The sequence below is a fragment of the Cynocephalus volans genome, chromosome 12 (assembly GCF_027409185.1).
Source record: "Cynocephalus volans isolate mCynVol1 chromosome 12, mCynVol1.pri, whole genome shotgun sequence".
Classification (NCBI taxonomy): domain Eukaryota; kingdom Metazoa; phylum Chordata; class Mammalia; order Dermoptera; family Cynocephalidae; genus Cynocephalus; species Cynocephalus volans.
The window spans coordinates 54,545,293-54,569,290 of NC_084471.1; the positions used below are offsets into that span (position 1 = coordinate 54,545,293).

Below are 23,998 nucleotides of genomic sequence, written 5' to 3' on the forward strand. Positions count from 1 at the left end.
GAAGGATTTAACTTCCACATTCCTGCAACACAGGCATTCATTTCCCAGTCACTTCTCCAGTCATCTGAGGTCATATATCTTGTTTCCATTTATAAAATTTTATTTTCAAATATCCCTCCTTGTTGATGAAAAAAATGACATATTTTAATATGAAATATGAGCAAATAAATGGAATTGATATCTGTGATAGTAATTCTTTCCATACCTGTTTAAATAATTTAATGGCATATGTTCGGTTTTGAATCTCCACTCTGTATACTTCAAAGATCTCCCCTTCTCCAATTAGAAAGTCTTTGTGGAAGTTTTTTGTTCCTTCTACAATGTTTTGAAAGCTGATGGAGGATTTAAGCAATATTCCTTAGGAAGGAAAGTAGGGAGAAGATAAGTTACCTTTTTCTCTTTTTAAGACTCAATGCCACCATTATAACCTGGACTTCCATATAAGAAACACATTAGAGCTCAGTGGAAGGTCAGCAGAGGAAAACCCAGGAACCAAAACTGAAGCCCACTGTGTGCTTTCTGCACATTTACCTGGGTCTGGCTCCCACCATTCCACAGAGAAAATGGCTTTTTAGATATCTAAACAGAAGCACTGTGATTTTATCACCTCTCCAAAGAGGTCAGCCAAAGAGTTCAGCTGCGGAAAATTTTCCAAGATTCCGTTTCCTTGTCATTAGGTCAACATATTGCTGTTGACCCATCATGAACCTTATACCACTAAACAACTATGAAAATGGAAATCTTGATATGACTAAACAATACTCCAAGCATGACTGATAGAAACACTTTTCATGAGCCAAATCCTCTAAATGCCTAACTTACTTCCTCAGAGTAAATTAGGAAGATGCTTCAGCTTTTAAAAATCATCCAGAGTAGAGACTGGCAGAAAACATTTAAAAGGTAATCAGATACAAATTCAAAAGGAAAAGCCTAGTTAAATCCTTCAGAGCCCAATTTTGGCTGTATTCCACAGCTAATACATAATGCTCCCTAAAGACATTTAATGTTTGATTTAGATCTTACTGCTGAAGAGCCAAACTCATGTCTAACTCTTCTAATTCTCTTTTCAACCAAAGAAGCATCAGATCTAGTGGTAAAGAGTAGTCAAGGCATCCTTAAATAGTCTTTAAAATTTATCAGAATGATTCCCAGGTAGGACTAAATAATTCTCCCTACTAATAAAATAGGAGAGTTGATATGGAAAGTAACTGGATTTTCATACTGACCTTCAGCATTGCTCTACAATCATCTTGAAAGATCTCTGTAATTGCTATGAAAAAATTTTAAACTATATAAAATCCAACATAATTTTTTAAACGTTTTCCTATGACACATAAAAATAGCAAATTTTACTATGAGAAAATAAAAAATCCCACATCCCACATGTGAAGAGACCACAACTATGTTCTTCATCAGCCAATGAATTCTTAACATAATATGTTACCCATCAGAACTCTAAGTGTCAATCAAAATTGAAAATATTTTGTTATCTATGAAGATTTCATACTAAATCTGAATATAAATGGTTAATGTGTCTATTGGATATTTCTCCCTCTAAATTCACTTAAATGAAAGCATGATTTAAAGAAAAGTTATTCGGTTTTTTTTTTACCTTTTTCCTCATGTTCAGGAATAAGAACATTATCCACTGTGACATTGACTGTTTCCTAAGAGAAGAAATACATACTAAAGTAATTTCATTTCACAAGTCTGGAAAGAAAAGAGCCTCAAGAGAAATCCAAAGCTCCCCTTGGGACTATACAGTACAACAGAATGGAATCTAATTTAGAAGAAAACTAGTAGAAAGCAAAGTTGTTTCATTTTATTCAATAGCATTCATGGCCATATGTATTTAGAGCTTCCATATTAACTGTAAAAACTCAAGTATCAATGCCATAGTCAGTTATAGTCAATTTTACATGACTTAAAATGCTATAAAAGTGATCACTGCTAATTTGCCCTAATAAAAACTAACAGCAACACACAAAACACCAACTAGAAAAAGAAAATTAAAAGCTGAATTAAGTCAAATGCATAACTCACAGCACCCTTAGTAGTTCTGTCTTGTCTTTGATAGATCGCTGAGAAGAGAAAGCTCTTAACTCTTCAAATACTTATGAATCTCTAATTTCCTTAATCCTCAATTAAATAAAGAATAATGAGAGAACTAAGGCATTTCTGGTTTTAAAAGAATGTCTGAAAATCCAGCAAATTCAGTATTTTTCAGCCTGATAACTTCATTCCTTATGCTCAATTATATATGCAAAGGAGTTCAAGGGTCATTTTCTAGTCATGCACATTCTACCTTGGATGACATGTTTAGAAATTCATTTTCCTGATATCTTTGCTGTGAAGGATTCAAGGCTCCTCCTGAAAAGGAAACAAAGACAGTTAGATACGAAACTTTACATCCCTGATAAACACATCTTTTTTTTTTTTTCTTTTTGAGTCTGTGAAAAATAAATACCATGCTAGTAATGTTCATTTCTAAAGATCAGTTTCATTCCCAAGGGATGGTTACAAATGTACATATGTGAAATAGCTTTCTAATGATCAAATATTATACAAACATACTTTTGTTCACATAAAACATGAATAACTACCTTAAATTATTGTTAGACATCATTTTAAATATTAAAGTTCAAAATAGAAAGTTAAAAGAAAAAAAGCAAAATTGTTATCAGCTTTTTGCACATATATTTTAAATTTTTATAATTATGAGATTATCTCTCCTGGGTTAGTTTTTTTTTATACCATCTTGTGACGCAGGTATTAGAGTTGGTTGTGTGTGAGTGTGTGTGTGGGAGGGGGGGTGGTTATCAACCACAAATACTTACCACTTATCCCCAAATGTAGACTATAATCTCTATCTGTTATGTCTATCTGAAGTGAGGTAACCTATGTAGCTTCCTACAAAAGATTAAAACTCTGCCATATTTTGCTGTTATTTCTAACATTTTGATTCAGACTTTAGAAAAATTTTATTTCATCTTGTAGTTTTTCTTAGATTATGTTCTAGAGTTTCTTAATTATTTTGCTGAGAACACTAGCAACAAAACATAATCAATAACAAGCCTCCTAGCAACAAAACATAGTCAATAACAAACCTCCCTGAACAATACCATAAACCAACTAAACCTAACAGATATCTACAGAACATTCCATCCCAAAACAGAATACACACATACTTGTCAAGCGCACATTAAGCATTCTCCTGAACAGATCATATGTTAGGCAATTAAATGAGCCTTAGTACATTTGGGAGGGCTGAAATCATACAAAGTATATTTTATGACCACAATGGAATTAAAGTAGAAATCAGCAACAGAAGGAAATTTAGGAAATTCACAAAAATGTAAAAATTCAACAACAAACTCATAAATAACCAACAACTCAACAAATAATAAGAGAAGTTAAAAAATACATTGAGATGAATGAAAATGAAAACACAACATACCAAAACTTATGGGATGCAGCATAAGAAGGGCTTAGAGGGAAATTTATAGCTGCAAATGCCTACCTTAAAAAAGATCTCAAATCAATAACCTAAATTTTCACCTTAAGAACTGGAAAAGGAAGAGCAAACTAAACTGAAGCAAGCAGAAGAAAGGAAATAATTGAGATCAGAGTGGAAATAAATGAATTAGAGAATAAAAAAAGAGAATAGAGAAAATCAATGAGACCAAAGTTGGTTCTTGAAAAGATCAATAAAAACACAATTGTTTAGCTAGACTGACAAGAAAGAAAGAGACCCAAATTACCAAAATCAAGAACAAAAGAGGAAACATAACTACTGACTTCACGGAGATAAAAAGAATTACAATGGAATACTATGAATAACTGTATGCCAAAAATTCGATAACTTAGACTGCATGGAAAGATTTCTAGAAAGACACAAACTATTGTAACTCACTCAAAAAAAAAATCTGATGGACATATAACAAGTAAAGAGGTTAAATTAATATTTTAAAACTTCCCACAAAGAAAAGCCCAGGCTCAGATGGCTTCACAGGTGAATTCTACCAAACAATCAAAGGTGATTAACATCAGTCCTTAATAAATTCTCCCCAAATAGAAGAGGACAGAACAACTCCCAAATCATTCTATGAGGCCAGTATTATTCTGATATTAATGCCAGATAAAGACATCAAAAGAAAACTACAGACCAATATTCCTTATGAATATGGATGCAAAAATCCTCAGCAAAATACTAGCAAACAAAATCCAGAAACATACAATAAGGATCAGACACCATGACCAGTGGGATTTATCACAGGAATCCAAGATTTGTTTAATATATCTCAAAATCAGTCAATGTAATACATCTTATTAATAGGATGAAGGATATAAATCACACATTCATCTCTCAATAGATAGTGAAAAAACATTGGACAAAATCCAATGCCCTATCATGATAAAAATCCTAGGAATAGAAGATAGTTTCCTCAATTTGATAAAGGGTGTCTACAAAAAACCCAAAGTTAACATCATACTTAATGGTGAAAGACTGAATGTTTTCCCCTAAAGGTCAGGAACAACATAAAAATGTCTGATCTTGTCATTTCTATTCAACGTTATACTAAAAGTTCTAGTCAGGACAACTAGGCAAGAAAAGGAAATAACAAGCATTCTGAATTAGGTTCTGCCATACAGAACCAAATCTGAAGTTTCGGGGTAAGGCACTAAAATTATTGTCCTTTTGTTGTTCATAAAAAGAGAGATAATGCTTCACTGTCATATAAAATGGAAGAACCAAATGGCTCTCCTAAGAAGCTGATAAGAAGCTGTGGATTTCATGTCAAAACTGGAAAACAACTGCTGATCATTAAACTATAAATGCAAAATATGATACATAAGGACATGCATGCCAGAAATACAACAACAGTAAGTAAAGATTCTAGTTTCTTAAACAATTTATGTCCTGAAATCTGAGGGACTGTCTTATGGATGTGAAGAAACCAGCTAGTAACAGCAAACTGAACTGCAGGAATAGTGCTCGGGAGGAAATAAGAGGCATTTTTTACTCAGTAAGACTTAACAAAATCCAAATCTACAAAGTGATGCCTGGAGGTTAAAATATAGGTCAAAAATTCCTCTAAAATAAAAACAAACAGAACAAAATTTTAAGGAAAAGTAGGCAAAAATTGATTATTTTTGAATAACTGACAAATCTGTCCATGGTAAAAGCAAAGAAAGACTAAATCTTTTTATGCATTTTCTATTAGGAGCCCCAACTGCTTATTCAGTGAGTAGCTATCACAGGACACACCTGTTCAGCAGGTTGCACTTATGTTCCCAATGAATCATCATACCACTTTTAATAGCCTATATAATATAATTAACTTTTTCAAGATTATAATTTAATTCGAAGCAATAATTCAATAAATTACAATTAAGTAATGCTATTATCTTTAGTAAAGGACTCCAGGTAAGGTACTATCCTCCTCTGCATCTCAGATTTACCTATCTCCTTGTACAGGGCAAAAATAATTGTCTTTGCACCAAACAGCTAATCACACATCGAAAAATGAAATAAACTTTGCATGTGTAATGATTAGGAGTCAAACACGAATGTGGAATCTGTGTCTACTTAAAGTCTAAATCATTCTCTGTTGCATAAATAAACAACAGAGAGTGAAAATATACCCCAAAATCTATCCAAATCACTGAAATGTAACACATACTCATGTGTCCTATTAAATTGGTATGAGTTTATATTGCGAACAGCAAGCCATGTGGATGGTTTCAGTGGTTGAAAAGGGCTCAGATAATGAAAAGGCTTTGCATTTATAGTTCCCAGGGACTCACTGCATTTCACTTGATCAGGCTTCAGAGCAAAGCATTTTGCTGTACTAAATTAAGGGAAGAAAAAATGTGCAAAAGACAAAAGGAACTAGCCAAGTTATGCAGATAATATGGTCAAAGCCCATTGGGAAATAATATCTCATTAATATAAAAAAATCTACAAAAAAAAAGTCAATCTGAGGCTACAGTTTTCTGGTACAAATCTCTCAGGATTTCTTCTCTGTGTATGAAAAGCTTCTTTTGATAAGGTAGAGGCTCGTGAGCACTAAATTTATTACCAAAGAACATGACTGCAAATATACAGAACCCAAAACATACCTGGATGAAAAGAGCCAAAGAATAAAGATGCTGATTCAAAAGAGTCTCCAACGAAAGAACCCTGAGTCTATAACATAAGACCCAAGACCACTTGAGATCATTATTACTAAAGTGAATAAACCAAAGTGGAATAAACATAACTGCTGATGGTGAAAGACTATTTTACTAACAAAGAATAAATGGAGAAAACTTCATAAGTTTTATTTACCAGGCTGCTCTCATTGTAAGGCGTGACACAGCATCAGCAATGGACAAGACAGACAAAGGGAAGAATTAGGCCACTGTGGAATAGGTAGTAAACAAGCAAGGCAGAGTTGAAGGCTGTGGCATAAAACAGCAGTGAAGATAAAAGAAAAATCCCAAGATTATTCTGGAGGTGTCATTTGCACTAAAATACATGGGAGGAAAAATTCCATTATATTTTTAACTTCTAATCACATAATAAAACAAAGGACAGCATTATCTACATTTTACTTAAATATTGTGATTCCAATTATGTTTACAACTCAAAGAGTTTCAGAGTTTTGGACATAGAGCTGATTCCATTGGCTGCTAAAAATGAAATATTTAAAAAACTTGTCCAAGGATTTCTGGTTTCTTTATTGGACAATAATGTTTAGGAGCTATGATCCGGGTGCAGGTGTGCTCCTCGTGGCCAGGGTTCCATTGTTTCTAGGCCCTCCAAGCAGGTTAAAAAGTACTTACTTTTTTTAAGTAAATAAAAAAAAGAAGAAAAACAACACTGTAAAGTGGTAGAAAGGAATGTGTTGTGTAAGTTAGGCAAAAAGGGAAGACAGCATCACAAGAAAACGGGAAGCTGCAAGGTCTCCTCCAGATGAAGCCACAGGCAAGGAATCACTTACATACAGCATGACAAGTCAATGTCTTGGATAAAATGCAGTGTTTACATTTCAAATTACAATTCAAGAGCAACATTATAAGAGTAAGTATTTATTTACCATGGTTTGTAATTAAATGGATAGCTCGATGCTGCCCCATCTCCTGAAGAATCTGTAAAAGGTCACCGATAGTCTTGTTTTTCTGTGCCCAGGACCAAAGTAATTCTCTTGTTCCACTTTTACCTTGGTCTACATATTTTTCAATATGACGAACATCCAGCCAGCTGCTTAAAAGTCGCTCTGCTGTGGAAATTGCAATAGGAAGAAACAAAGAATAGTTTACTTTGGAATAGAGTTGTCCCTCAGTATTCATGGGGCGTTGGTTTTAGGACCTCCTGTGGATACCAAAATCTGCGGATGCTCAGGTAGGTCCCTGATATAAAACTGCACAGTATTTGCATATAACCTATGCACATCCTCCTGTACCCTTTAAATCATCTCTAGATTATTTATTATACCTAATACAATGTAAATGCCATGAAAATAGTTGTTATACAGTATTTTTTGTTAAATTATTGTTTTTCATTTTATTTTGTTTTTTAAGATTTTCAATCTGTGATTGGTTGGATCCACCAATGTGGAACCCATTGATAAGGAGGGCCGACTGTATTTGTTTTTGTGTACTTTATATGTTTTATTTCATTTTATTTATAACTTTTTTATTTTAGTTTAGCATATATTCCTCATTCACCTTCTGCTAATGTTAACATCTTGCTAACCATAATACAATAATCAGAATCGGTGATACCTAAACTGCAGACCTTATTCTGATTTCACTAGTTTTTCTACTATTGTCCCTTTTCTGTTCTAAAATCCTATCCAGTTTCTCATGTTGGATTTAATTGTTCCTTCTCCTTAATCTCCTCAAATCTGTGATGGTTTCTCAGTCTTTCCTTGTCTTTCAGGACAGTGAAATGACTGTGTACTTCAATGTGCATATCAAGCAGGATATGATATCAATGTCTTATTACTAGTAACATTTATCTCGATCACTTGATTAAGGTGTTGTCTTCAAGCTTTCTCCATTTTAAAAGTACCTTTCCCTTTATAATTAATAACCATTTTGGGAGAGATAATTTGAGATTATGGAAATACCATCCTTCTCCTCATATATGGTCTATTAATATTTGCATCCATCAGTGGATCTTGTTTACCACAATTATTACTGTGGTGTTTGCTTAATGGTGATTTTCTATTTTCCTTCTTTGTTTATTAACAGTAACTGTCCTGTAAGAAAGAGCTGTCTCTTCTCCTTCATTTATTTACCTATTCGATTTTTAAAATTTATATCAGTATGGACTCATGGATATTTATCTTATTCTATAGGTTAAAATCCAACACTATCGTTATTTATTTTGTTGCTAAAATTGGTGTAGCTTTGTTCCTGTAGGTTGGCTCTTGTCTTTGACAGCCTTGTCTTTTTTTTGAGCTCTTCCTTATTTTCTGGCTCTATAAGGTGCTCCAGACTCCTTTTGTATTTCCCCTTGCCCAGCACTGGAATTACTTGTCCAAGTAATTCTTTATTGGACAATAATGTTTAGGAGCTATGATCCAGGTGCAGGTGTGCTCCTCGTGGCCAGGGTTCCATTGTTTCTAGGCCCTCCAAGCAGACAGTTAGGAAATACATGTGTCTACACTAATGCAGATACCTATATTTCTCTGTCTGTACATGTATTAAAAACCAAGAGTTTGCTCTGATACGTATAATTCCAATCCAATTCCACAGAGTGCATTTCAGTATTTCTCATTTGTAACTTTATTTCAAACAATAAGAAACTCTTCTCTTCTTCAACAATTTATTCATTCATTTGTTTAATTCTACTATACATATGAAGCACTTTCAGAACTGGTAATCCACATTCCTGTGAGAAACACATTAACTATACTAGAGCATAATAATACTTTTTGTCCTTAGCCAAAGAGTATCCAGTTAAGATGCTATTTTCCAGAGTTACTTAGTTCTCTTCTTCCTCACCACCTTCAATGTGGTTATTATTCATTTGTAACACAGTTAGACTCAGTTGTTGAAGTTTTTATGAAATGGTGTTTTAAATTTTTGTTCCACACTGTCTTGCTTTTGAACATTTTTGAGCAAATAAAAGCTATTATCTGGGTAGGATCAGGAAAACATTTTATTACTAGGACACTAAGCTTTTAATTTCTCAAAAACAATGTATATGACTTGTAAGGAAAGTAGAAAAGTTTAGTCAGGCTCACTCACCTCACATCTGTTACAAATGGGCAAGATTCAGCACATTCACTAGAAACAAGTTATAAAAGTAATGTAACTGTGCATGTATGCCCATTTACTGATTCAGTATGATTGTTGTAATTATGTAATGCTTGGCTTGTGGCCGCTATTGTATACTAAGGATATAAAGGGAACCGCTATGAACCGCTATTCGGCAGAACCCATGTCTGAGGCTAAAGCATGTCTGTGAAGCTCACATCTAAAGAACATAGTATGTCTACCTTACATAAAGCTGCAAGAATCTTCTTTCAATTACCTGACTCACAGCCTGCACAGGAAGGGGCAGACGGATCTGAGATCCAGCATCACATGACTTATTTAGGGTATGGTATAAATATCTTAAAGCTGTACTGAGAGTATATGAATTACTATGGTGCCCTGAGTTAACAGGATTCTTCAAGTGAAAAGTTATATTGCCTTTTCCGCACAACTTCCAAATTTTAAAGTGTACTTTAAGGCAAAGGCGGAAGAGAGAAAGCAAATGACAGGGTGGCTTTCTTGTTCCTGTGATAATACTCCAAGATTAGCTCAGTCATCTTGAGCACTAAAATTAGCAATGTGTTTTTGGGCCACTGATGGTGATGGTAGCATCCCCTCATACCTTTACCTTCCAGAGATCCTAAAAATTTTAGGGTCTCAGATACAGTTCTGTGGATAAAATCCAACTATCACCTGAAGGTGGTCATGCGACCCCTGACACACCACCATAACTGATTATAGGAACTCAGCACCCTTCCCTTCTGCCACACACAAAGTTGGAAACTACCCTTGTATTAGTCCATTTCAATTGCTTATAACAAAATACCTGGACCTGGGTAATTTATAAGAAAATGAAATTTATTGCTTACAGTTTTGGAAGCTAGGAAGTCCAAAATCCAGGGAACACACTGGTGAGGGTCTTGATGGTGGTGACAGTGACCCAGGGGTCTCACATGGCAAAAAAATGGTGGAGCAGAGAAAGACTGACCTTTCATGTGCTTTTCTTTTAAAGCCCTCAGAACTATGCCCCTGACTACCATTATTAATCCATTCACTACAGCATGGTCCTATAAGCTAATCACCTCTTCAAAGCCCCACCTTTCAATAATAGGATTTCCCACTCTCAACAGTTACAGTGGGGATTAAGTTTTGGGATGACATTCAACCCAAGGCAACTCTCCAGCAGTAACCAAGGTAACCTCATCAAAGGACTCCCCAATCCACCAGTGATATTCTTCAAAGGCTGATGTCCCTTTAAAAGGCAAACAGGTGGTCAGATCTACGAAAAGCAATAAACCTTGTGGAACTTTCTTCTGTTAAAAGTCTGTCTCAGAGTCCAAAGTTTTTAAAATATCTTAAGGAGTTGCTACACCAGTTATGTTGAAATCAAGACATCAGAAAAGCAAATGTCTTTTGTGTTAATATAGCATCCCCTTTCCCCACATTTTCAGTTCTACATGGCTTTGTTGGAATATTCAGTTTACTTCAAATTTATGCTCCTGCTAAATAAATCCTGAAAGTGGAAAGAGATCACAATATGAAACCATTACTACCCTCCTTTCTGAGCCAAAAATAGAGTTGGTAGATATTACTAGTGCCACCAATATTTCTAATAATTGACCCCATGATAGAGGATTACATTTCTCTGATCTTTAAGGTTAGCCAGATCAATGTGTCTCTTCCAGCCAGAAACACTGAAGAGCCAAGGCACAGTTCACCAGGCTGCCATCCCTGCCACAGCAATGGTAGAAGCACGTGTAGACATGGGGATGCCTCAAGATCAAAGTAACCTGGAATGCTGAGCCACCACATGGAAGATGTGTGCTGGATTCTCAGTCCTCTTCCCATGAGCAAAATGTAAGCTGCTATGTTAAATCACTAAGATTTTGGTGGTGTTTGTTATTGCAGCATAACTTAGTCTATCCTAAGTAATACACACAAAATTGTATCTTGAATTTTCTGTCACTTCAATCACATCTTATACCAGAATAGAATTGAAGGAAATCACAGCTTTTGTAATTACATATCAAACAAGAAAAGATTAAGATGAGACCCTCAATGTATATTTAGACTTCAGGGGAAAAAACAGCTGCAATAAAATGTCTGATACAGTTGAAACGTCTTAGCTTGTCCTCCATATTTTAAGTTCTGGCAAGAATATATTCATTCCTCATCTCTTTGAAGAGAGATGGTATCTCATGAACATGCAAGGGCTATCCAAATGCCAGTATATGTTTTAGAAAGCTTATCTCTTAAAAAACAAACAAACAAACAAAAAAACAGGAGCTTTCAAAGGAAAAATATTAGCAAGATGTGGTAATGCTATTTTAATATATTTCTTTCTGATAATGTAATCTGCCTATTTGGCTGAGGCACATTTTTCATAACTTTACTTAGCTATTTCTAGTAGCCTCACCTAAACATACAAAATTTGGTTGTTCTTCCCTGGCCTGGTAATTACATGAGCACTGGCTTTAAAACACCTCCAGTCTTTAAAACACTCCCAATGAGAGAATGCTGAATATCAGATTTCAGCAAAAGAAAAGTTTAGGTTTCTACTTTTTCTATTAGAAAATTAATTAGTTAATATTTACAGAGTATAAGGCACAATGTACCATATAAATTAATAATAATGAATATTTACATAACACACAACAGTCTGCTTCCTTTTTCTCAAAAAGAAATAGACTAGTTCCCTCAAAACTTAGAATCTTTGGGATAAGACATATGCATATACTTTAACAGGGTGTAGACGGAAGATTCTCTTGTGGGCTACCACAGTCAGGAGGAACTTGAAGGTGACCCAACATCAGCTAGCTTTGCAACATGGGTGAGTGGGGCAAGGTTTAAGTAGGCTGAAGGAAGAAGGAAAGGTCTGTCAGATGGGGAATTGTTCCAGAAACGGCGAAGAAGGCATGAGGGAGCAGAGACCAGTATGCTTAGAGCTGAGGGTTCATGTTAAAGAAAAGATGAACAAGCTCCATGAAATCTCCATGTTACCTGTGTATCTCCAGGAACATGCTTAGCACATAGGAGTTGTTCAATACACATTTGCTGAATGACAGAGGCCCTGAGTATTAGCATGAGAACTTAAACTTTATTCTGACAGCAATGGGACCAATCTAAGATTTCTGAGAAGGTGATGCAAAGACAGAAGATTTACTCTTTGGAAGACCCGTCTAGTGGCAATAGCAGCAGGAGTCTCATCTATAACATTTGCACATAAAAAGATATAAACATTTATAGCTCACTACAATTCTCACAGTAAAAGAGGAACTATTAAGCAAACCCAGAGTTAATGTTTCAAGTCCCAAGGGATATTAACTTTTCCCAATTCCACTCCTGTTTTTCTTTTTCTTTTTTTAATTTCTGAATTTTCCTTTTAAAAGCGCAGGAGGCCATGACTCTGTGCTCGCGCATCCTGTGAATAGGCTGAGAAACTGTTAAGGTAAGACTCTCTCCCTTAAGCGCATTTCTGTGATTCAGCTGGAGCATGAATGAACAAATGCCAAATGAAGTGGGGTTTCTAGTTCCCCAGCACTGACCTGGGCAAAGCGTTCTGGGTTTGCAGTAAATCTAAGGAAAGTTAGATTAGGCACAGGCATTTTTCTAAGAGTAGAAGTTCATGGTGAGAAACTGACCTGGGCTCAGTTAAAATGGATACTGCCTGCATCCTTGGATTGCCTCCAGAACTAGAAATAAAATGTGTTTTCTCTTTAACTGGTGATTCACGGTGCAGCCTTAATAGCTTTTCTCTAATGCTGATGAAATCTGAATAGAAACACCACTAAAGAGTATTATTAGCACCCTTAAAATGTATAATTCATTTAGATCAAATTCTATAAAACAATAGCTCCAATTTGATGCAACAGGAATGCAAACTCTTGACATGTTAATTACATTTCCAATATTCATAGTTTTCTCTAATCCTTTCTCTTCCAGAAAATAGGACTTTGTTTTTTCAAAGTACATTTCAGATAAAAATAAAGAGAAAAATTCTCAATAACTAATTGTGTTGTTAAAGTTAAGAGCATTCTAAAAAAAAAAGTTAAGAGTGTTCTAAACTGAAAAGATAAATTAAGAAAAATATGCTGTAGTTAAGCATTGTTTAAAATTACTTTTTGGAAGGCAAATCTTTTGTTGAAAGTCATCTTGGCATAATATAAGCCAAAAAGTCGACCTGAGAAGTTCAGAAATCAGTTTATCTGAAGATACTAATTGCTTAATAATCACTCAATGCTCAAAGGTCCTTGGGGGCTGTTTGAGAGTGCAGTACTGTCTAGGTAGTGCTAACCACTAGGGAATTCATTTGTAGAACTCATGTCTCCATATGCAAATATGTCTCTGAAGGGTTTTTTTTCAAATGATGCAACATACCCCTATTTGGAATCTTTATATTTGCATATAACCACCTGCCAAAACCCCTAGGAAATTAAGACTGCATTCTTGCAAAGCTTGTTTTTAGATAACGTGATGGGAAAAGGAAAGTTGTCTGTCTTTCTTTCTACAAAGCACACAAAGAAATGTGGCAATTTTTTAAAAGAAACTTTAAGATTAAAGATATTTTTAATTCCAAAAAAGTAAAACAAAACAAAACTCAAAAGTGTAAGTTAGCTCTTTTCCTCACACCAGACTGTAAGCATTAACATTCACTAATTAATAAATTTTACAAAAAATAACACTTATCCATACTTAAGCTCATGTGTACTTTTTACCCCATACCTAAGCAGGACTCATATCCATAACTGGGAAGGGCTGTGCATCATTTCTCAGGTTCCCTTCATCTGTTCTGCTCTCTCAATCCTAGACCCAAGTGAGAACCTAACATTAATTACCTCTGAGAGAGAATTTAAGAACAGTTCACCCTTAACAACAGTGTTTCAGTCTGCAACTCAGAAGCTAGGTAAATTCATACCCAGGTGATGATCAATATTATTTCCCTGTACATTCTTCCCTTGTTAAACTTCTTTATAGCATTTGTATAGGTCTGTTGCCTACATTAAACTGGAAATCATTACAAGCAGGGACCATGTTGTTGTATCTAGCTCAGTTCTTTGTCTAAGATTCTGCCCAACAAGGTTTTGGATGTTTAACAAACGTCTGCTCATTCATCAATTCATTCCAAACACAGATATTTACCAAATGCCTGCTTTGTGCCAGGTACAATTTTAGATGATAGGGAAGTCAATAGGAAAAGGCAAATAAAAACCCCTTCCTTCATGAAACTTGTTTCTTTTTTTTTGTCTTTTTTCGTGACTGGCACTCAGCCAGTGAGTGCACCAGCCATTCCTATATAGGATCCGAACCCGCGGCGGGAGCGTCGCCGCGCTCCCAGCACCGCACTCTCCCGAGTGCGCCACGGGCTCGGCCCATGAAACTTGTTTCTAAATGGATAATAAACAAACAAATACACACACACACACACACACACATAAAGTATGTGAGAGGTGATAAGTGACACAGAGAAAAATAAAGCAGGAAAGAGGCATGGAGTGGAGGGGTGCGTGTGTCAATTTTAAAAGGGTGGTCAGGGTATGTAATAGTTAAACAAAAATATGAAGGAAGTAAGATGAAAGCTTCAAGGTCCCCTGCAGGAAAAATGTTCCTTGCATGTTCAAGGAACAAGGATGCTAACGTGGTTGGAGTCAAGCAAACAAAAGAGTGAAGGAAGTGAGAAAAGCCATGTAGGACTTCGGTGTTTACTGAGTGAGATGGGAAGCTACTAGAGGGTTCTGAATAAAGTAGTGATATAATATACTTTATATGTTTAACAGGCCCACTGACTACTCTGTTGAAGAGACCTGAGGAGGGCAAGGGCAGTAGCAGGGAGTCTAGTTAGGAGACTGCTAAAATAATCCAGGTGGGATCTGATGTGGCTTGGACCAAGATGGCTGCAGTGGCAGTGGCCAGAAGTGGTCAGATTATTAGATCCTGAAGGCAAAGTCAACGGCCTTATTTGCTGAAAGACAGGACGTGGTTTGTGAGAGAAAGTAAGAAGTTACAAAAGACCTATATTTTTGGCCTGAACTAATGAAGGATGGGGTTGCCATTAACTAAGATGAGAAAACTTTGGTGGGGGAGTATTTCTGGACTATTAATTTGGAGATGTCTGTCAAGTAGGCAAATAGATGAATGATTCTAACATTCAAGAGAGAGACGCAGGCAAATGTAATGTGGTATCCTGGATGGAATCCTGGAACAGAAAAAAGATGTTAGGTAAAAAAGGAAGGAAGCCTGAATAAAGTATGGACCTCGGTTAATAATAATGTATCAATACTGTAACAAATGTACCATACTAATGAAAGATGTTAAAAACAGAGGAACTGGGTACAGCATACAAGGGAAGGATGTAGGGCATATGAGAACTCTTTGTACTATCTTCTAAATTCTTCTGTAAATTTAAAACTGTTCTAAAAAATAAAGTCTATTTAAAAAAAAAAATTTTTTTTTTAAAGTAGTAACATAGGCTCTGGAGTCTGACCATCTGGTTGGAATCCTAGTCTGCCATTTAGGAGACAGTAACTTAAGTAAAGTTTCTTAAATTCTCTAAGAATCAGTTGCCCTACCTGTTAAATGGAAATAGGAAGAGTACTTGCTGCATAGAATTTTTGTAGTAAGTAAATGAGATAATCCGTATAAAATGCTTAGCACAGTGTCTGGCAAACAGTTAAGCACTGAAAAGATGGCAGCTATTATTATTACTACTACTATTATTTTAAATCTTTATTGAATATTCAAATGCACATTTAATATGATTTTACATTTAATTTATTTTAAAGTAATAATAATTTATATGTTAATTTCCTTTCCTATTTTGAGAAGAAGAAAATTGAATATGGCCTATTACATATCTATGGTAATGTAATGAAATGAGTTGTTACCAGAAGTTCTATATATACATTATGATATCTCTAAGGTAAATAACATTTTCTGATTTGGGCTCCTACTTTCACTATAAAGCCATAAAGTCCTCAACAACAACCAGAGAATATATTATCTTATGATTACACTATTTTTAATAATAGTATCTGATAAAAGTGATCAGGAGAGTAATATGTAAAATATGTTTAAAGATAAAAAGAATAAGTGAAATAGTGAAACAATACAGTAAAATAACTGTTATATTAAGATGCTATTTTTTAAAAAAGATGCTATTAAAGAAGAGAATTTGGCCTAAGCAATGGCTCCTAAATCAGGCTGTGCATCACATTCACTGGCGGGGCTTGGCAGAAAATGAAAGATGCTACATACCCAACCCAGACCTACTGAATAAGCAACTCCAGGAGTGAGGCCTGGGCATTTGTATGTTTAAAAGACTGCACAGGTGATTCCATTCTGTGAATGACTGGCTTCCATTATCCTCTACACACTGATCATATCATACAGGCTGCTATATGATCTGCCTTTGTCTGACCTCCCTTTGTAAATCAGCTCGGTCAGTTTTACCTATATGGAATTGTGGGCCCTCTGTGTCTTCAGGCTGTCAGCTGTCCTGAGCATAAAGGAACTATCTCCTTGATTCAGTCATGCATCACTCTCCCCTCCCCTGTCGAAGGTCAAGTTTTCCCTTCCTGCACCTCTTCCCCTCTTTCTCCTTTCACTGTGCCAATTGGGAAACTCAGCCTGTTTAACACAGGCAGTTGCCCTCAACACCCCGAACTGGGCCAGCCTTTCCTTTAGTTTGTGAAGCTGCTGGTCAGTTCCAGCTATGTGGTCCATGCTGTCAGTAGGCACAACTCCCTGCACAATGCGTTACAGCTGGAGTATCAAGAAGTAAATATTCTAGATCCTTCCCCTATGAGAGGATGAACATACAAAGGGGGAATGGCCAGACTATATATAAAAATGGAACTCGGGCCCATAACGTGCATCAACCAGCCCAAGAAGTCAACCAATTAACTACAGTAAGCAATCCAAGAAGTCAAACTACTTACTAGTCCAGGAAGCCACACAAAAACCCCTATAGCAATCAGCCCCTTCCTTAATTTTTGCTCCCACTTCCAACTCAGGGCCAACCAGAGGAAGCCAAATATGTACTCCTAAACAATCACACATAATGCCCTGCTTCTAGGTAGCCCGCCTACAGCATCACCATGCCAACAGCCTCCAGGCAGGACATACCTGAAGCCTTCTCTTTTTTCCACTACAAAACTTTCCTACTCCTCTGCCTGCTTTTTGAGTATCTGTCAAACACAATGGTGTCTGACTCCCACTCCCTTGTTTTCAGTAGTCTTTTAGTCTTTTTTTTTATTGAATCATAGTTGATTATACATATTTTGGGATTCAATGTTGACATACATTGATCAAATCAATATTACTAGTATCTATATTGTTACAAATTGTACCTATTCTTTATGCCCCTTGTCCAATCTCTCCCCATCCCCTTCTCCCTCCCCCCTCCCACCACTGATAACCCTAGGTTTCTTCTCTTCTTCTGAAAGAGTAATGTTTACTCTGTTGATTTGTTGCCTAGATGATCTGTCCAATGCTGAAAGGTTTGTTCAGGTCCCCCAATATTACCATAGAGCAGATGCTTCTTCTGTCACTCTGTAGTGGGATTTATGGAGAGAGACATCCTCTTCTTTTCTTTGGTCTCTGCTGGTGACTCTCCTTATGTCAATGCACTCCAGTGGCTGGTGGGCCATTGGCGTGGTGGTTGTGATGTCTAGACACTTTTGTGGCAGCTGTGGTTACTGTGGCGGCTGTGGTGGGCCACCCACAGGGAGGTGATGTTTTTGGTAATGGTGGCTGACTCGCACTCCCTTGTTTTCAATAGTCTTTTCTTGTTCTCATTTGGGTGGTCTGTACTTATTTCCACAACTAGAAAAATGGGGCTGCATGTTTGAAATGGCTCACTGAATTGTTCTTTCATGCCAGATATGGCTGTACTTTAGGGAGGCTGGGAGATGCAACAGAGAAGAACAGAGCAGAATGGGGGAAGTGCAGAGTCCTTAGGTTAAGGGCACAAGCCTTGAATCCAGACTGCTATAGTTCAAGTCCTGGCTCTTGCCACTTCCAACTGTGTGAACCTGGGCAAGTTACTTAATGTCTGAGTGTGAGCCATCAGTATAATGCCCACCAAACTGATAAGGTATCCTGAGACCAAAGAACAAAGCAGGCAATTCCATATGGCTTACAAGGAGTTTATTATTATTACTGAGGGTGGTTACTCACAGGGTTTAGACAGAGTATTGATCCATCTGAGTGCTGTGCAGCTGCTTTCTCTGCACCCCAGGGTGGGGAGAGTTGGGGTTTACATGAGACTTAGAGACAAAAGTGGAGCTATTCCAGAGAGAAAGGCCATGGAAGTGCCAGATTCCCAGGTGCTCATCAGCCTCCTGTTGCTTATATTTGGGGTTTTGGCGTCACTCCCCTTATCTTACAAGAATAACATTCTGCTCCTGTTCCTCCCTCAGTTGCTAAGCAACTTGTGCAGGGGCAAAATTGTAACTATCGAAGTCAGAGCCCTGAAGGCCATGAGAATGGAGTGAGTTCTCACCAGCATTCCTACACTGAACCAGTTTGTACCACAGTTTCCTCACCTGTTAAAACACTGGTGATGATAATAGCACCTGACCCATAGGGTGACTGGAGGGATTATATGAGGTAACTCACGCAAAGCAAGAATATCTAGATTTCAATGAGACAGAGAGACAGAGAATATCCAGTAGCACTGGGCTGGACTTCATGAAAAGCAGCAGTGACCAGGGACTGAGGGCTGATCACCCAATTTAGAAGGGACATATGTTTTTCCCTTTCCATGGTCTCACCAACCTGCTTCTCTCCTTTATGATACACCTGGCTGCATTCACTACCCGTGGACTGCAGTGAAAACATTTTTCTTTCACAAATTCGGTAAGTCTAGTAAATCTATGGGTACAAATACTGCCCAGGCCATGATTTACCACGGAAAGATCTGGTGGGAGAGGGATCTTATGCCTCAAATGGAAATTGCTAAGTTTTCCAGAAATCAGAGTTAAGTACTTCGTCATGACATTTTTACTTAAGGGCTATAATTTAAAATTACAGAGCTTAAAATATATAAACAATTTTTATATAACTAGATGCCCAATGCCACAATCCTAGAAAGTGTCATCATATTGTTCATCGGCAACAAAGAAAACTTTCTCTCATGGGTCTTCTGCTATTCTTCGTAAGGTAAATTGCTGTTCCGGACAATTAAAGCTAAGTTGTTTTAACATAATTGTATTTACTTTCAATTAACATTAAATGTGACATCATGGAGTATCAGATCTAACCCAAAATGCCTGGACATAACAAAACAAATAGTTTTTTTCTGAATTAACTCTGATGATTACACACAGCCCCTTCCAACAGGCAGTTGCACAACTTTCCAATGTCTGCTTAAAATGGAGTTTTGAAGTCAATTTTCTAGATTAAAATAAAAAGCCATTCTTTAGCATAAATCTTCATTCCGCTAAACTGGGTAAACAAGCCAGATATGTTTAACTAGGAAAGCTGGAAGCCACGTTAATCACAAATAGTGTTTTACGTTGTTAGCATTTCATTTGAAATTAATTAAGTTGGGAACCTGAGGTGCACTGAAAACACCAAAGAATACTTTAAAGTTCTAAAAATGTTTTAACATGGAAATTCTATTCTGGGGTGAAATTCTATTCTTGCAATGACAAGGTGTCACCTTTGCGTTCTTATTTAAAATACTGCGAGCGGAGCAAGGCAGGACTAATTTATAAACGTGAGTTGCTTTCACGTCGGTGTCTATTTTCCATTGCAGCGAGACCCAAAGTTTCTCTGCAAGAGAAGGGGGAGCACGGGTCTCCAGGAGTATCCGTGTCCTTCCCAGCGAAAGGCAGGGGCGGGCTGCCCCGTCGGCGCCTCCCGGAGGCCGCCCCGGCCGCCCCCCGCCGGCCGCCCCGCGCGGGCCGCACTCACCCAGGCCGCGCCAGCCCAGCGCGCCGTCGCAGCTGTCCAGGACGGCGCACAGCTCGCCCAGCAGCGCGGGCGGCAGGTCGAACAGCAGCGTGTGCGCCGAGAGCGCGCCACGGGCGCCGCCGCTGCCCGCCATGGCTCGGCGGCCGGAGACCCGGGGCCAGGCGAGGGTGGAGCGCGGAGCCCAGGCCGCTCGGCGCCCACGAAGTGCCGTTACACAACCGCGGAAATCCTGCTCCCGCGACGGCGGCCACGACCTCAGAACACGCCGTCTCCGGGCCCGAGAAGGGGCGGGCCCCGCGTGACGCAAAGCGCCGCTCGCCAGAGGGACCCTGCGGACCGACGCCCGCCTGCGCGCGGGGGCTCCCTACTTGGCTCTCTCTTTTGAACGGTCCTCTCGTTCCTCCGGGTCTGGGACGTGACTGAAGAGACCAAGCAAAGAGCGAGAGCTAGGAAAAAACGATAACTGCAGAACGCACGGGCAGCCTACCACCCCCTGCCTGCCGTGGGACGGGCTGTCTTCTGGAGGGGGTGGACATGAGATCTGTCATGACTTCTCTGAAAAGTGGATTTCATTTTATCCAGTCAGAAAAGAGATACATGTTCACCGAGGGACACTTGGAAAATCCAGAAAAACTGAAAGAAGAAAATGACTCATAACTTACTCAGATAACCGCTCTAAACGTTTTGGCACATTTTCCTCCCAACTTTTGCTGAATCTAAACAAATGTAAATATACATATTTGGGTGTGATATAGTTTGTATATGTTGTCCGCCCAAAACCCATGTGGAAATCCGATCTCCAATGTGGCAGTGCTGGGAGCTGTTTGAGTCATGGGGGCAGATCCCTCATGAGTGGATTAATGCTGGGGGTGGGGGGATCCTGAGTGAGTTCTCGCTGTATCAGTTCCCCTAGAGCTGGTTGTTTAAAAGTCCCTGGCACCTCCCCTCTCTCTCTTGCTTCCTCTCGCCATGTGATCTGCTTGTACCTGCCGGCGGCCTGCTGCTTTCCACCATGAGTAGAAGCAGCCTGAGGCCCATGCCAGATGCAGCTGTCCCAGAATCGTAAGCCAAATAAACCTCTGTTCATAAATTATTTGGTGTCAGGTATTTCTCTTATAGCAACACAAAACGGACTAAAACAGGGTGATTCTTGAAGAAGATGAATATACCAACAAAAGAGAGACCAAATTAGAATGAAATTGTACTCATTTTCTAAATAAAATGGCCCCTCGTCCTTACCGCTATTTGGTTTTCCGCAATCTGTTCTCCCTGGGCTTCCCTGATGAAGCGTTATTCGACCAATTATTCGACGTTTCTTTCCTCAAAGTGCTTCACAGACTCTTTTGCTTTCAACACGGAGTTAAAGTAAGACTGACAGTTGTTTTGAGATCTTCTACTGTTTACACTGTAATATCCCACCATAGGCGTGATGCAAATATTACTGTCAAAAAGAGGAGATGCTATGAAAGTGGTGAGAAAGTCTCAACTTTAAGGACTGAAGAGTAGACAGTGGCCATCAACTGAACACTGCCAGCACTCAGGAGTGTTTGAAACCTTCAGGCTGTATGTAGCCTTTATGAACAGAGCCCCCTTAGAGATCGACAAGATGATGCACTATCGTTTGGTACCTCCACCTGGATTTCCAAAAGTCGTTCTCAGCAAAAGTATTTCGCAAAATGCGCTTGAAAATTGGTAAAGCTAATACCGTTTGGGCAAGAGTTTCAATGTCCCTTTGTTCAAATGACTAAGACTTTATTGTCCATCTGTACATGCTTAAGAAGCTCTATACCTCTTAAAGGGACTACCGGAAAACGCTGAGCAACAGAGGCAAGATCCGAGTAAGTAGCTCTTGAATTGCTAGAACAGGAGAGGCAAACTAAGATGGGCAGAGGAGCTAGGACTCTGCGGTGGACGAGTGAAGCAGTCCTAAAGACCTGCTTTGCCAGGTCTTCTAGTTTACCAAAAAGCAAGGATTTTATGTGACAGCTAGATTATGTGAAATCTCCTGTATTTTCAGTGTTGGCGGTTATTATCAGACTATGCTGCCTCCCTATTCCCTAAAACTGCCTTTGAGTTTTTTGTCTTCAGAGATAATTTATTACACATATATGTGGGATACAAAGTTGACTTTCGATAGTTGTGTACAATGTGCGATGGTCAGATTAGGATGTTTAGCTTATTACAATATGTAATCATTCCTTGTGTCTGTTAACCAATTTCCTGTTAATGCCCCCCTTTTCACCTCTAGTAACCACACTTCTTTTCTCTCCTTCTAAAAGTTCAACCTGTTATCATGATTGGTATTTCTTTCTTTCTCTGTCTCTCTTTATCGTTTATTTGTTTATTTATAGATTCAGTTCCCATTTATGAGTGAGGGCAGGTGGTATCTCTCTTGCTGTGTCTGGTTTATTTCACTTAACATGGTTTTCTCCAGTCTCATCCATGTTGCTACAAATGGCAGAATTTCATTCTTTTTTATGGCTGAGTAGTATTCCATTGTGTATATGTACCACATTTTCCTTACCCAGTCATCCATGGATGGACATTTAGGCTGGTACCATAGCCTGGCAATTGTAAATAGAACTGTGATAAACATGGCAGTGCAGGTGTACCTTTGACATGATGATTTACAATCCTCTGGATATATACCCAGTAGTGGGATTGCTTGATCATACGGTTGAATTTTACATCATCAGATTATGTCTCTACTACTCTTCCCAGTGGCTGTCATTCACTCTTTTCTTCCACCCCAATTCTTACTCCTCATTTTTACACTCTATAGCTCCTGGCTCACTGTCACGCTCTCCAATACTAATCCTTTCTTAATTCTTGGTGATTTAAAATATTTGTAGAGTATATGATGATCTTCCCAATACTCTGACCTCTCAGTTCCTTGGCTTCTCTCCTCCAATGACCTTGTGCTCCACCCCATTCCCTATTTCAGCCATTCACTCTCGTGATCATCCCTAGAATGTGTCATTTTCAATAACTGCATCCCATCCATAATTTCTATTTTGAGACCACTTTCTGACCACACCTCCTGTCCTTCTAGCACATTCGCTCTAGTAGTCTGACTCCCGCAATCCTTGCCCCTCACTAGGATATCTGATCCAGAATCTTGCTGCCTCTTCTCTGGCCCTACCTTCTTGATGTCTTCCCTTTTCTCCTTATCCATAAAGTCCACAGTCAATTATTATAATCACTCCCTTGCAGATGCTTTCTATTCCTTTGGTCCTCTCTCACTTTGTTGAACTGTCTTGACAAATCTTTCATCTTGATTAAATCCAATTTTCCAGTTTCGGGCTCTGCATCCATGCACCTGAGTGTAGCTGGGGGGGGAAAAGTCCTGTTAACTGTACTCAATTTGAAATCAAGGATGTGACTCTCAAGTGTATCGTTTATGTTGCCAGGCAATCGTGCTATGTGCCCTTAGTCCATTTATTCTTGTCTCCTTGAGAACTTTTTTTACGTTAATTAATTAATTAATTAATTTTAATTTTAATTTTAATTTATAAATATACATTTGAGAACTATTTTATATTTTCCCTTTTCTTCTCAACTCCTATCACCTTCTCTCCCATCCTCATGCTCAGCCAATGACCTTGAGAATATTACTGAGAATACTGATAAAAACTTCCACAGAATGTCACTACCACATTGACCTACCTATAGCATCTGTACCAATTTACACTTTCTCCCCCTTTTCCATAGATAAATCATCTAGGCTCCTGTCTAAGTCTAATCCCTTCACTTTTGCACTAGATCCTATCCCTGGCCCTCTATTCAAAGGCATCAAGGGAAGCTATTCTCCCTGCTCTATGCTACATTATTA

General features: G+C 38.1%; 1 protein-coding gene across 1 annotated transcript in view; it reads right to left on the reverse strand.

The window, feature by feature from the left end:
- Nucleotides 1–20,340, reverse strand: part of IRAK3 (interleukin 1 receptor associated kinase 3) — a 49,517-nt gene extending 29,177 nt beyond the window's left edge. The window contains exons 1-5 of the mRNA XM_063075525.1: nucleotides 20,167–20,340; nucleotides 7,083–7,265; nucleotides 2,306–2,370; nucleotides 1,613–1,667; nucleotides 206–357 (exon numbers count right to left, since the gene is read on the reverse strand). Of these exons, the coding sequence (XP_062931595.1) occupies nucleotides 206–357; nucleotides 1,613–1,667; nucleotides 2,306–2,370; nucleotides 7,083–7,265; nucleotides 20,167–20,299 (588 nt within the window). The 5' untranslated portion in view covers nucleotides 20,300–20,340. The remainder of the gene's footprint in view (nucleotides 1–205; nucleotides 358–1,612; nucleotides 1,668–2,305; nucleotides 2,371–7,082; nucleotides 7,266–20,166) is intronic.
- Between the last annotated feature and the right edge of the window lie 3,658 nt (nucleotides 20,341–23,998).